Here is a 12,691-nt window from a genome sequence, read left to right as displayed (position 1 = left end):
AGCTTCAAGACATTTTCCCAAGAACATATATCCAACGACTAACTATTGATGTACTAGACATGTGTCATAACATGCTTTTTATTTCACGATGATCTTCAACTTGATTTCATCATGTAAAAATGAAACACCTAAAAAATTATTTTCTCTTTGATTTGCTCAACTTTTTGTTATGTAGGATGACTCAAACTTCGCACAAGGTACCCAATATTTTCGCAAGAAAGATCGAATGGAAGATTAAAGTTTGTGCGCTCCATGTGTGGGAAACAAGAGATTTCAAAAAACCCCAAATTGTAATAGTATTGAACTGCTCTTAATCGTTGAACATGTATTTTTTTTTTTGAAAATGAAATGTATATTATTAATAGAAGCGCTTGAGTCAATAGCAACTCAAGCGAGAACCAAATACAATCTGAGTTGAACTCGAACGACCTAAGAACAAGCTGGCCGAACAAAAATAAACCCACCACCATCCGATAGGGTGACATAAACGAAATCCCAAGATAGAGCCTCATTAAAACCTTGCTAGGCAAAACCCAATGGGAAAAAAGCCTAGCAAGGAAAAAGAGTACTACAATCTTGAGATAGCCATTTTGTACCTGAGTTCAATGATATTATATCCTTTAGCTCAATGCATTAAAACAAGGACTCAAAAACTAAAACGCCCACTAGAAGCAGAAACACCAACAAGTTCATCTCCAAGTATCCATTACGACATCAACCTTAGTAATCAGCAAAACCAGCAACAACATCTGTAAAAGACCTTCTATTTTCGCACCAGCAGCAACAACAGTAGCTGTTTTATTTTAACAGCAACAACATCTGGTTTATGACAGCAGCAACAACATATTTCTTTTGACAGCAACAACAAGCATGTATACCAGCACTCAATAATAGCTTCAGCAACAGCATATCAGCACAACAGCAAACACAAGTACAACAACCGCATCCAAAATCTTTGTTTTTACACAACAGCCAATGCAGCAGGCACCAGGATCCATAACAGACCTGCCTTAGCAACATAAAAAACTCCACAACAGTACCAAGCAGCAGCAAAAATGTCTCATCATCCTGCTTGACCGACATAAGATCAAACCAATTCATCCCTAAAACATTCTTCCTTAACCAACTCATCCGCCTCAGCATTTTCTTCCCTCAAAATATGATTCACCCCACGACAAGCCACCACAGGAAGTAAAAAAATCAATCATAATCAGCTCCTTAGTAAGGTTCCAAGGCCTATTCTTAGCCCCGCTAGCCCATCCTACTGCAAGAGTAAAGTCACTCTCAATGCCAAGGTCCCGACATATTATTTGAGATGGGGGTGATTTTGACGAATTTGAGCCTCTAAGCCACGAAGCATCAAAGCTTCTGATCCTCGAGGTTTCAAACCCAGTTGTTTACCAAGTAGCCAAGTTCTCTAAGCCCGAGTTGTCACTCCATCTTCCCCCTGCACAGGCTCCAAAAAATCAACTGGAAGAGGTGTAGGTTTATTCTTACTTCCCTTAGGTCGCCCCCGCTGAGAGCTCTTCTTGGAGGAATTTGTATTTGGTGAGTTCTTCACTACCGGAGTCACAGGACCAGCAGAAGCCTCAGGTTCAGGTGGGCACGTGAGAGGAAAGCACTGTGGAGAAGGCGACTGTGGAGAAGAAACAAGACACACAATAGCAGAAGGGATTGCACGTTGTCTTACTATTTGGTGTGAAGACGTGCGTACAAAAACGTCTGTTATTCCACGTTGCTCAGAAGTTGGCGAAGGAGCAGAAGTTGTTGTGAAACCAAAAAACCCGTTTTGTTGTTTTGATAGGGAAGGCAAACACACCTCAACCCCATTAGTTTGAGATAAATTTCGTGGGTCCCAATGCTGTGGATTAGAAGGCCAACAAATAATTGATTTCTGAATTAAATCTTGAGCATCAAAGGAATAACCTGTAACTGCATATCCTTTGCCTTGATTTTGAAATTTTTTATCTAAGATATGATTGCCATTAAACAAGATATCTTCTACTTTTGAATTATTCCTCCACTCCTTAATCTCCTCTAACGTATAACCAGAGTCAATGAGCACCTGTAACTGCTCCTTCTGCTCCTCTCCTGAATTGATGGCTGCCACGTTTGAATTTGAATTTTTTTTCTCAACCTGCTCACCCATACCCGACGGCCTAGGCATCTCCGTAACCACCGCCGGCTCCTCCTTCTTCGCCGGAAAATTTTCCCCCTCCGTCAGCACTACTCTAGCCGCAGGAAACACGCTATCTATCGCTGAAGCAGTACAAACCTGCAAGCCTTCTGTCACACCATCCCTATATGCCTCATCTTCCTCATCTGATTCAACGTCAATGGCAGACTCGTAGTCTTTGTCATGATGAATCGGCGTATCAAACAAACCCGCATCACCCTCTCCACCCTCATCCCCCATGCTTCCGTCATCGTAGCTCTCATCATTATCTGAATTATAGATTTTGACCGGCGTCGACGGCATGGCCTCTACTGTTCCATAGTCATATGCTACAAGGTCCTTCTCAACCAGAACAATGTATGTCGTTCCGGAAACATCCACCGACATAGTAAAACATTGTAGAATTGGATGGTGCATACGAACCAAGATGCGCGCAAAGTCCGCTCTATGTCGCGACAAGGTTGCGGAATCAGACAACACATAAGCCCCTAGCCTATTTCCAACAGAGGTGAAGAAAGATTCATTCCACAAACCCAACGGAACCTGCCATAGACGAATCCAGACAAGTTGTGCCACGCCAAAGGAAAGCACAGTGCAAGGTTTGACGTCATATAATTTCTACTCCAAAAAGAAACTACACTCTGCAATTGTGTCATCCATCTCTTCCTTACTTTCAAATTCCAAGATCACCTCATCTGCACCAAACGGGATTAATCGAAAATTAAACAAGCCAATCTGACTGAATTGTTCCTGTAAAACATCCACATGCATAGACAGTAACGTGCGTGCCCTAGCACATCTTTGAACCCATTCTTCGTCCACATCAGTCATAACAAGACGTAACTGACACTCTTCAGGTTTGGGTGCAACCTCTTTCATCTGATCAGAAACATCCTTGTTTTCTTTTAGCAGACCTTGTTCTTTCACCTGCTGCTGTGTTTTTGGTCTCCACACCTTTCCCTGGATTTCAAATTTATTTTTCCCGGATGAAGGAACCGCTGGTGAGCGTGATGGTCGCTGAATTTTTGCTTTATGAACCACCAGATAACTACCGTCTAGTCGCAAGCCATGGAACATGCGAATGGCCTTCCATGCCTCTTCATCACTGGAAAAGCGCAAGAATCCAAATCGGAAACGCTGTTGAAATCTTTTTATCTGTTGAATGAACACATCCCGAAGCCTCCCTGCCTTCTCAAAAATTGCTCTTAATTTCTGAAGCGTCATCCTATCTCCCAATCCATCTACAAACACCGAAAAGGACTCCTTGTGCTGTTTGGATCTTTGAGACACACTGGTTCTTGACTGAATTCTTTTACCCTTCTGTTTTCTGATTCTTAACTCAGAAACATCTCCAGGTCTTGCAGCCCTTGATGCTTTCCTTTGATCATACCATGACTGCTGCCATTTCGAATGAAATCTCCCAGATCTTTCTCTCCGGATCCCTCCATTTGCATTTTTCCGATCAAATCCTCCCTGCTGCCATAGGCCTGTACGAGCATCTCCATAATGATGTTGTCCAGATTGCTGCTGTGGAGCTCGTCTAGAAGCCCAGGAGATGTTGTCACACCGCCAACCGCCATACTCCGCCTCTCTACGCTGTGCGAAGTTAATCCCCGGTTGCCTCCATGTCCGCTGCCACCGCTCCGGAGGCTCTCAACCAGAGACTCTCTCTACTTGCTCTCATATGCTGAAAGAAGGATATAAAAATAATCCAATTTGCATTTTATTTCTTTGTTTTCCCCACTTTCATGGTACCTAATTCAAACTATTTATTGTTACCATAATAAACGTGAATTTTTAAAATTGTAGTTTTTCATTTTGAAAATAAAACGCAATTGAAGATCCATGCAACCATTAACCGGAGTCAACAATTCAGTGACACACTATGTGTAGGACAAGTTTATGCGATTCAGAATTTTATGGTTCAAGCATCTGCTAGGAAATTTAGATTCACAAAGCACAAATACAAGATTACTTAAATGGGCATCTAAAAAACTGAAGAGGCTACAAATGACACTACTCCTACAGCAAAATATGATTTTGTACTATTTAATATAGTTGACATCATTTTAATGTAGTCGATCATCCCTGAAGAAATCAAGGTTTATAGTGCTAATTTATTTTTTAAAAGAAAGGACATATAATGCCACAAGACAACTAATTGCATCTTCTAAACAACAATAATCCATATGACTTAACCTCTAACATTGCTTCCTTAAATGGACTACCCTAATACTATGTTGATTTTTACTATTTTTCCATTCTTTATTATTGTACTCTGCATTGCATCGTTCTCCTCAATAGCCACAAATACTCACAATCCCTAAAATGCATATTGCATATATGCAAGCTTTCTTCTTACCTAACTTTTCGATGTCCATTTTCACAAATAAGTATTTATAGCTCACTACTTCTCTGATTTTTTTTCTAAAAAAAATGGGAAGGTCCAAATTTACTTAGATTGTGGAAATTTTATTTAGACGGGTTTAACTTGATTTCATCCTATTTTATATTAGGTTTAATATGAACAAATTATGAATTATTTTTAACCAAATAAAAAACTATGAATTATTTATTTTTTACACATTTATTACTTTTCAGTTTATATATCAACGTTATTATAATTATAATTTTTACCAATACTTAATTTCTTGATAAAGAATAGCAAAATCTAATACTAACAAAGTACAAAATTTGTATTTAGGCACATATATTATTGAATTCATATGAGTTATGAAATTTCATAGGAAAAAAATTAACACTAAAACTTAGGGAATTTCATAAGACACACTTTATTAGTTTAAATTTGTTAAATCATTAATCAAGTAATAATTAATACTAACAATAAACTTTTTTTTCGAAAGCAATAACTATATTGATGAGGAAATTGACAGGATATACCCTCCTCCAAAGGGAGCAAAAGGAAGCAAATACAAAAAGAACCCCAAAAAATATATCAACCAACCCAAGATACCCAAAGTCTATACAAACCTACTAAAAGCCCTCACAAATCCTCAAAAAACCCCCTAAAGATACCCAAGCTCCCACCAAAACCCAAGAAACACCCTCTGCTAAACTAAGGCTAATTGCGCGACATGATTTGAGCTGCAATAAACTTCCTCCATTCAATAAAAAAAACCTCCCCTATATATTTCTCTTTGAACTTCCTCCATTAATATTAATTAGTCCATAGTTTCTACTATTAACCTCAAAATATTATTTTAAATAAGTATATTATTATTTATTTCATATAAGTTATGAAACTAAAAAATAAGATCTTACAAATAAAAAAGACTTCTTCTATCTGTAAAGTAAAATAAAATTGTTATATCAAAATAAGAAATCTGAAGCATCAATTAGATAAACAAGGACAAACAACACAAATAAAAAAAATCAAATACACTCATAAAAAAACCTACTACAAAAAAAAAACACAATCAAAAACATAAATTAACAATTCGATAAAAAAATATTATTTTTTCTCCTTTACTTACAATAATTAATTTTAAAAGAACCATTTAAAAACTCAGTACAAAATAAAAATAATGCCCCCGTGCAACGCACGGGTAAAAAATGCTAGTTGTTTACATATTAGATATGATATTAAATTTATCAAATATAATAAAATATTTATCATTATCAATAATAAATTGAAGAAAACATTATTTATATTTGAGAGATGGATTTGTGTTACTTTTTTCTCTTCAAACTATGTAAATATTTTATTGATGTTTGGAATGTAAATAGAATTTCTTAGTTAGAGAGATTAATTTTTATGCACTAGCAATGTAGAAAGTCTTACACAATTATTTAATCACAACCTTCTATTTCCTATTTTAAATATTATTAAATTCAAAATTAATTATGAGCTAGCAAAATGAAGAGATGTGATTGAATGATTGTGTAAAATTTATTTACACTGTGAGTACATAGACATTAATCTCTTATATTATGGTTAGATATATGGTCTATAATCTAGTGTTATTTGTTTCAGATGATACTTTTACCAACCCTTTTCGTGAGAGTTTTGTAACAGACTTTACTCATTTTGCTTTTTGAAAATGACTTAATTCATTATCTGAGCTCAAATTGTGGATAATCATCATAAAGGCAGGGTCCTTTATTTTTGTTCTAGTTTATTTTGAGCAAGAACTAGTCTTTTATTTTCTTGTGTGCCTTTGACTCATTTTATAGGTTTTATTTTCTAAGTATACTTTTAATTTGTTGGGTCTACTTTTAATTAATGGATAATTTGTTTCTAAAGACTTAGGATAGATCAATCATAAAATGAACTTCATGAGCTTCATACACTCTTAGTTGCTTAGAACATAACCTGAATTGGTGAAAGTAACCCAAGTGCTAGCTTTATCATAATCATTCATTTGTTTCATAGTCAAGATCATATCCAAACTGAATATACATTGCTTTAACTTTTCTTATGCTCTGAACAACTACTTCTTCTGGCAAATTGGTTCAGCACAAAATTCCTGTGATTCGACAATCTTTTATATTACTTCGGTCGATCCGTACACATACGAAATTCGTATCAACCAGAGACCCTCTTTAGGGAACCCTAGCACAACATAAAAGTAGGAGATAATAAAGGAACAAAGTTGTTATGACATAAATGACGAAATATATCCTTAGTATAATGAATGACCTCCCTTTTATAGTGGGGATGGTCTGAAACCCTCGTCTATTTGGGTCATTGGACCTCTTAATTCTTGGCCTAAATCCTTTTACAAGAATATTATCCTAAGTCTAGTGTCTGACTAACGGCCTTGTCTATGCCTCGTACATGTGACTCGTTCATTTCTAGACTCGCCTTGATACTCTGCACGCCTTACTTATCACAATCTTCCCTTAGGTAGCCTTAGGCCTTAGTCTAGGCGGTTCCTATAATGATAGGGCTAGCCTAGTCCAGTACATTTTTAGCGTAGGTATTGGGGCTTGTAGGACACACTACTGTCTACACCATGTTTTCTATGCTATATAAAAATATAATATGTTTTACTGTACTAATTATATACATCATCATTAAAGTGGCATGTAGAAAACATTTTAGAATCATCATAATTGAACTTAGTAATAAAAATATGCGTTATTATTCGGTTCACATTTTTAACGGAATAATGACTTTATATAACTTAAAGTATGATTAACATGTTAAACAAGTTAGTGAAAACAAGAGATACGAACAGAATAGAGACAAACTAAATGCATTTCAAATAGGCTTTTTTACTAGTGTGTTCAGTTTTGTGGGTTGGGACTTGAGATGGAGTACTAATGGACTGAAAGCATGCGTAAATGTACCATTAGTGGGTTATTTCATCTTTATGATTTGCTTTGCGTCGTGTGTTTTAAGTTGCATGGTTTGTACTTTCTAGTGTCAATGCGAGTGTATGTGCTTTCTTTGAAACAAAGCACATAGCATACACCCATGACAAAAACTAGCTTCACTTACAACATCAACTTTTCGCTTCATAACAACAAGAAATAAAAAGGGAATATATTGTCATGTAGTTCGTTGTACCACCAATGCAAAGGCTTAAATAAAATAAAATTTAATTATCATTATTAGGCTAATATATTATTCTTTATATTTTCCTTATATTTATATCACTTATGGAGTACGATGTTTACTAAGAAATTATCTAAAATTTGATAGTTTGTCCAGAAGAATGCGTTCAAGTTGTGAAAATATAAAGACATAATAGTCAATCTTAGTATGTCCAGAAGAATGCATTCAAGCTATGAAAATATAAAATGAATCTATTAAATTTCCATCTCACTTATTTTTATCATTATTTCCATTTCATTGAGCCTTATCATTGATTTTAATTAAGGGTATAAATGTATGTATACATTATTTTTCTTTTTTAATTTGAAAAAAAAGGACTATAGTTTTAAAAAGAGCTTATATCATTGTTCTTCATTATATTATATATCTCTATAATGTTAAGTTTCTGTAACTATAAGTAAATTTAATTGTAAAACTTATTATGATATTTTATCTGTTATTACTTACTCTTGTTCAAAACATATTGTGGTGCTTATTCTCAGTTAAGTAACACATTTTGAAAATTTAATATAATTAAATTACCACAAGCAACATGTATAGGAAACAAATGGTTTCCTTAAAAAAAGTTATTTCTGCTTCTAGAATATGTAAGCCACTATAACTAAAGAAATAATAAGAACCATATGACGTGGATGGTTAGTTTGAAAACACATTATTTTGATGAAAATAGAAAAATAACAAATGATTTCATACTTTCTTCTTGGTATTTAAATATATTCTTAATGTAATTTATAAGTTACTTTGAGAATGAGACAAAATGCATGTAAATCAATTACATTAACGCATAACATTAGAATCATTTCTTCTAATTTAGAAGACAATTAAAAGTGTACTCATTGCGTATACTATATAAGAACAAAAATCCCGTCATAATTTGAAGTCTAGATAAGAACAAAAATGATTGTGGGGTTACCATTTCACAACTTATAAGAAAGACAATGAAGATATTATTTTAATTTATTTAAGTAATAAATTTTAGTTACAGTCTTTAGCATAGTAGATATATATTTTCCAAACTTCGCATATAAGCAATGCTAAAAAGTTATAAATAAAGGCTATGATTGGCTACAATCTCCCTCCTGCAGAATCTCAACCATTGGTTTCTCAAGGCTATGATCGTAACATTACAAATTAATTAATTTAAAAAATAGAAATTAATGATCATGAGTTATTTTATGACCTGGAAAGGAAGAAGGTAGGGTCCAAATCGAATGAAATGAAATGAAATGGGGCTAGTGTATATTCGGTGGGGCCCTAAGATGAGAGGAGAATAGTTTGGTATTTGTTGTACGCGGTGATTTTGCTCTTAGTGTATGTTAGGATGCAGAGTAACGTCTTTGCTTATGATTATATTTTGGGGTGTTCTTGCCAACTTTCATCATTTCTATTTTTTTTTTATATTCTCCTCATATGTTTCAACTAAACTCTTCCACCTCTATATAAACGCATCATTCTCCTTCCTAAATTCTTCAAACTCTCTCTCTCTCTCTCACTGTGGCCATGGATTTAGAAGGTCAGGGTCTGAATTTGGGGTTCTTTTGGGAAAACCAGCCATGGGGTACTCTTTCCAATTCTGATAACATAGGTGAGAGTAAAGAAAAGTTAGATATGAAGCCACAGAACAAGAAGGGAGAAGGAAATGGAGAAGACACTCTTGTGTATAAGAAGCGACGTCGAGGTAATAGAACAGAGAAGAATGTTGTTGCTGATGGTGAAGGGAAAGTTGATCATGAAGTGCATATAATGATTGAGAGAGAAAGAAGGAAGAAAATGAGGAACATGTTCGGTACCCTTCATGCTTTGCTTCCTCGGCTTCCCTCCAAGGTAAAATTCCATATCACTCTTCTAGTTTGAAGTGTAAAAGTATTTCTTTCAATGAACATTTACGCTCAATGAACATTTACACTCATTTTCTTTGTTGTTTTTCATGAAGTCTATCTATGTGATATCTGTCATGAATTCCAGGATTTTTATATCTTTTCCGACCTTGGCCAGAAAAAACACATATAAGATTCTTTTAAACATATGTCTATCGCTACATGTACTTTTACCCTTTCTTATCAGGTTCAGGAAAAACATAAAAAATTTATTTTTAATCGTTGTACAAAAAATGGAAGACCTTACACCAATCTAAGGTCTAGATCGGGTTTAAATTTTTTATACATATAATATTTTTTACCGAATGTAAAATACACCATTTTGATTTTCATGTTAAGTCTTGTTAAAAAATTAAACAACAATAGATATATAGTCAAAATATTAAGTTTATATTTTTTAAGTTATGATATTAATATTTATGTATCTTAACGACAAATTAAATAATTTTTAGGACATTTATAAATGTAGTATATGTGATATGATATTTTCAATATAACTGTGGATTTTAATTTTTAGTCATTTGATTCAATAACATTGAGTGGCTCAAGAGTAATAAAGTTTTATGCAAAGATTATTATTATTTTTGTTCTTGTTGTTGTTATTGTTGTTGTGGAAAAGAGTACAAATGAAAACTTTTTTACTGAAAAGTAAAAACATTGATAACATTTTTTGTATTCTTCATCTAATAAATGAATTAATTTAATAAAAAACAATAATATTTTCTCTTTTCAAAAAAAAAAAAAAAAAAAAAAATAATAATAATAATAATAATAATAATAATAATAATAATAATATGTTATCATCATCATCATTGTTGCTACCTATGAAAAGTTCAAAAAATATAACCAATAAAAAAATATTTTTCTTATGGAGACTACAATAAATGTATTACGTTAAAAAATACAATGAATTAACTTTGTTACCTTGGAAACTGATACTCATCATTATGATGACCAAAGCTTACATCTTTCCAAACACCCACATCCAGAATTGTGCTTAGTTGGCTCAATCAATGATTTACTAAGATGTTTTGATTTTGATTCCTCTACAGGCTGATAAATCAGCCATCATTGAGGAAACAGTGGACTACATAAAAACCCTGCAACAGACCCTCCAAAAGCTTGAGAAACATAAAAAAGAAAGGTTTCAATCATCTGTGGAACAACCTTATGACTTGAGGGAGGGCTTTATTCCTGATCTGGGATCTTCGACCAGCTTATCCTCTATAATGGTGGGAAGTAGAACTTCTTCAAATACTCCTATTTCATATAATTCAAATTCTCTACAACCTGTGGGTTTTGAAACATGGTCTTATCAAAACATAGTGTTGAACGTTACTGGATTTGAAGCGCAATTTTGCATTTCTACTGCCAAGAAGAAAAGTACATTAACCACTATTGCTTTTGTTCTGGAGAAGTACAAGATTGAGGTCATTTCTGCTAACATTGTATGCAATGATAATACAAATGTGTATCTCATTGTTACCCAAGTAAGTTCGAAACTTTATCCCCGACTTTAGCATTTTCGTATTTAGATCATGATAAATTGTTCATAACTTTATTGGTGTATTTATATATATATATAAATTTGCAGGCAAAACAAGATTCACATCTATTCCAAGATCTAAATTCAGTGACTGAAATTTACAAGCAAGCGGCAGGAGAAATTCAGCTATTCATCTCTTAAATCTTGACCTCAAAATTAAGACTTCTCTATTTATGGTATTTATGTATAATTTTATTTTCCCTAGAAAATATTTGAGCTTTTATTCCTAAACATTAAAGCAGACCCGTATAATCTTTCATCTTTGTATTGTAATTGAAACTAGTATGTGTGTTTTTTGTGTTCACTTTCTCAATATTATATAGAGAGAGTATTACAACTCTTTCTTACTTCAACGATTATTCACTTTGAAATATGTATTATGTCGGTTCTCTACACATGTTTATTTATCCTTCATATAAATATATTTTATAGAAAAATTTATAATTGTAAACATTAATATAGTTTAAGTTAATCTGTTTATTGATTGGTTTGATTGTACATTTGGTTCCCACATAACGCGAATGTCCAACAGAGTCCATAAACTTTGGAAATATCATTCGTAGTCAACAACGTTACGCTCTGTCAATAGTTTTGGTCTCCCTTTCATTTTTCCGTACAAAAACTAACAGTTTTGGTCTCCCTGTCATTTTTTCCTTTGTTTTTCGCATTTAATCCTCGTAGCTTCCTCTGCACAAGTTTGCACTTTACAATTCATTTAGTTCATGTAACTTTATAAAGTCTTCATGTCATATTTTCTCTTAATTAATTCATTTTAACTAATTATATGTCATTGTCATTAGTTCACTTAACTTATACAATTAGCTTAAATCTTTTAACTATCCATGTTACTATCTAACATGCTTATTTCATTTTATTCCTTACGCCAACTTAGCTTACTTAATCTTAACTAGTTCATTAATAAATTCAATTATCATCATTTAAATTAACTTAATTAATTGTCAATTAGTCGACTAATTTTAATTAATCAAGTTTAGTTACAAACTTAAGTTCTTCCACCTAATTAAGGTTTAACTAGAACCCAGGAACTACCCTCATTGGTTCCAACCCACAACTAAGCCCATTTCCTCTTCAATCTCCCATATTTAGAGTTTTCAATTCATAAAATCTAGATTTTCATGGTAAAATTCACAACTGGAGTCCGTCCTCTATGTTCTCTAGCTAAACTCACTCTCAAACGACCATAACACTTGATTCTAATCAGTTCAGAACCAAAGCTCATGATATTCATCATGTTCATGGCCATTCTCATAGAGGTTAAGAAAGTGAAATTTGAGTTCTTGCCTCTTACTGTCTTTAATTCATTTTCGCACCTCTAAAGCTTCTAAAGTTTTATTTGAGGGCTTAAACATATGCATTATTAAGCGTCTCAGGCAACCCAGAAAGTCACATATTCTATTAAAATTGACTTACGTGATGGAACTAAGACTTAAAACTATGATTTTTGTGTTTTAAATCATCAAAATAAGGTCATAGTCGAGTTTAGGAAGCTC

At 33.5% G+C, this 12,691-nt stretch overlaps 1 protein-coding gene across 1 annotated transcript; it reads left to right on the top strand.

Moving 5' to 3' along the window:
* Nucleotides 1–8,798: 8,798 nt before the first annotated feature.
* LOC130712614 (transcription factor bHLH95-like) lies at nucleotides 8,799–11,154 on the top strand. Its single transcript, XM_057562439.1, has 2 exons — nucleotides 8,799–9,581; nucleotides 10,687–11,154. Exons 1-2 carry the CDS (start codon nucleotides 9,258–9,260, stop codon nucleotides 11,152–11,154), a joined length of 792 nt encoding a protein of 263 aa, XP_057418422.1. The 5' UTR covers nucleotides 8,799–9,257.
* The last annotated feature ends 1,537 nt before the right edge of the window (nucleotides 11,155–12,691 follow it).

Source organism: Lotus japonicus, chromosome 4 (genome assembly GCF_012489685.1).
Source record: "Lotus japonicus ecotype B-129 chromosome 4, LjGifu_v1.2".
NCBI classification, from domain to species: Eukaryota; Viridiplantae; Streptophyta; class Magnoliopsida; order Fabales; family Fabaceae; genus Lotus; species Lotus japonicus.
Note: the sequence above shows the minus strand (reverse complement) of the source record. Positions and strands in the feature narration are given on the sequence as shown.

What these genes read in the sequence shown, in the direction of transcription:
- LOC130712614 (XM_057562439.1), top strand. Translation starts at nt 9,258, where the DNA reads ATGGATTTAGAAGGTCAGGGTCTGAATTTGGGGTTCTTTTGGGAAAAC. An exon ending in TTCCTCGGCTTCCCTCCAAG is followed by an intron (nt 9,582 to 10,686) that starts GTAAAATTCCAT and finishes ATTCCTCTACAG; the next exon opens with GCTGATAAATCAGCCATCAT.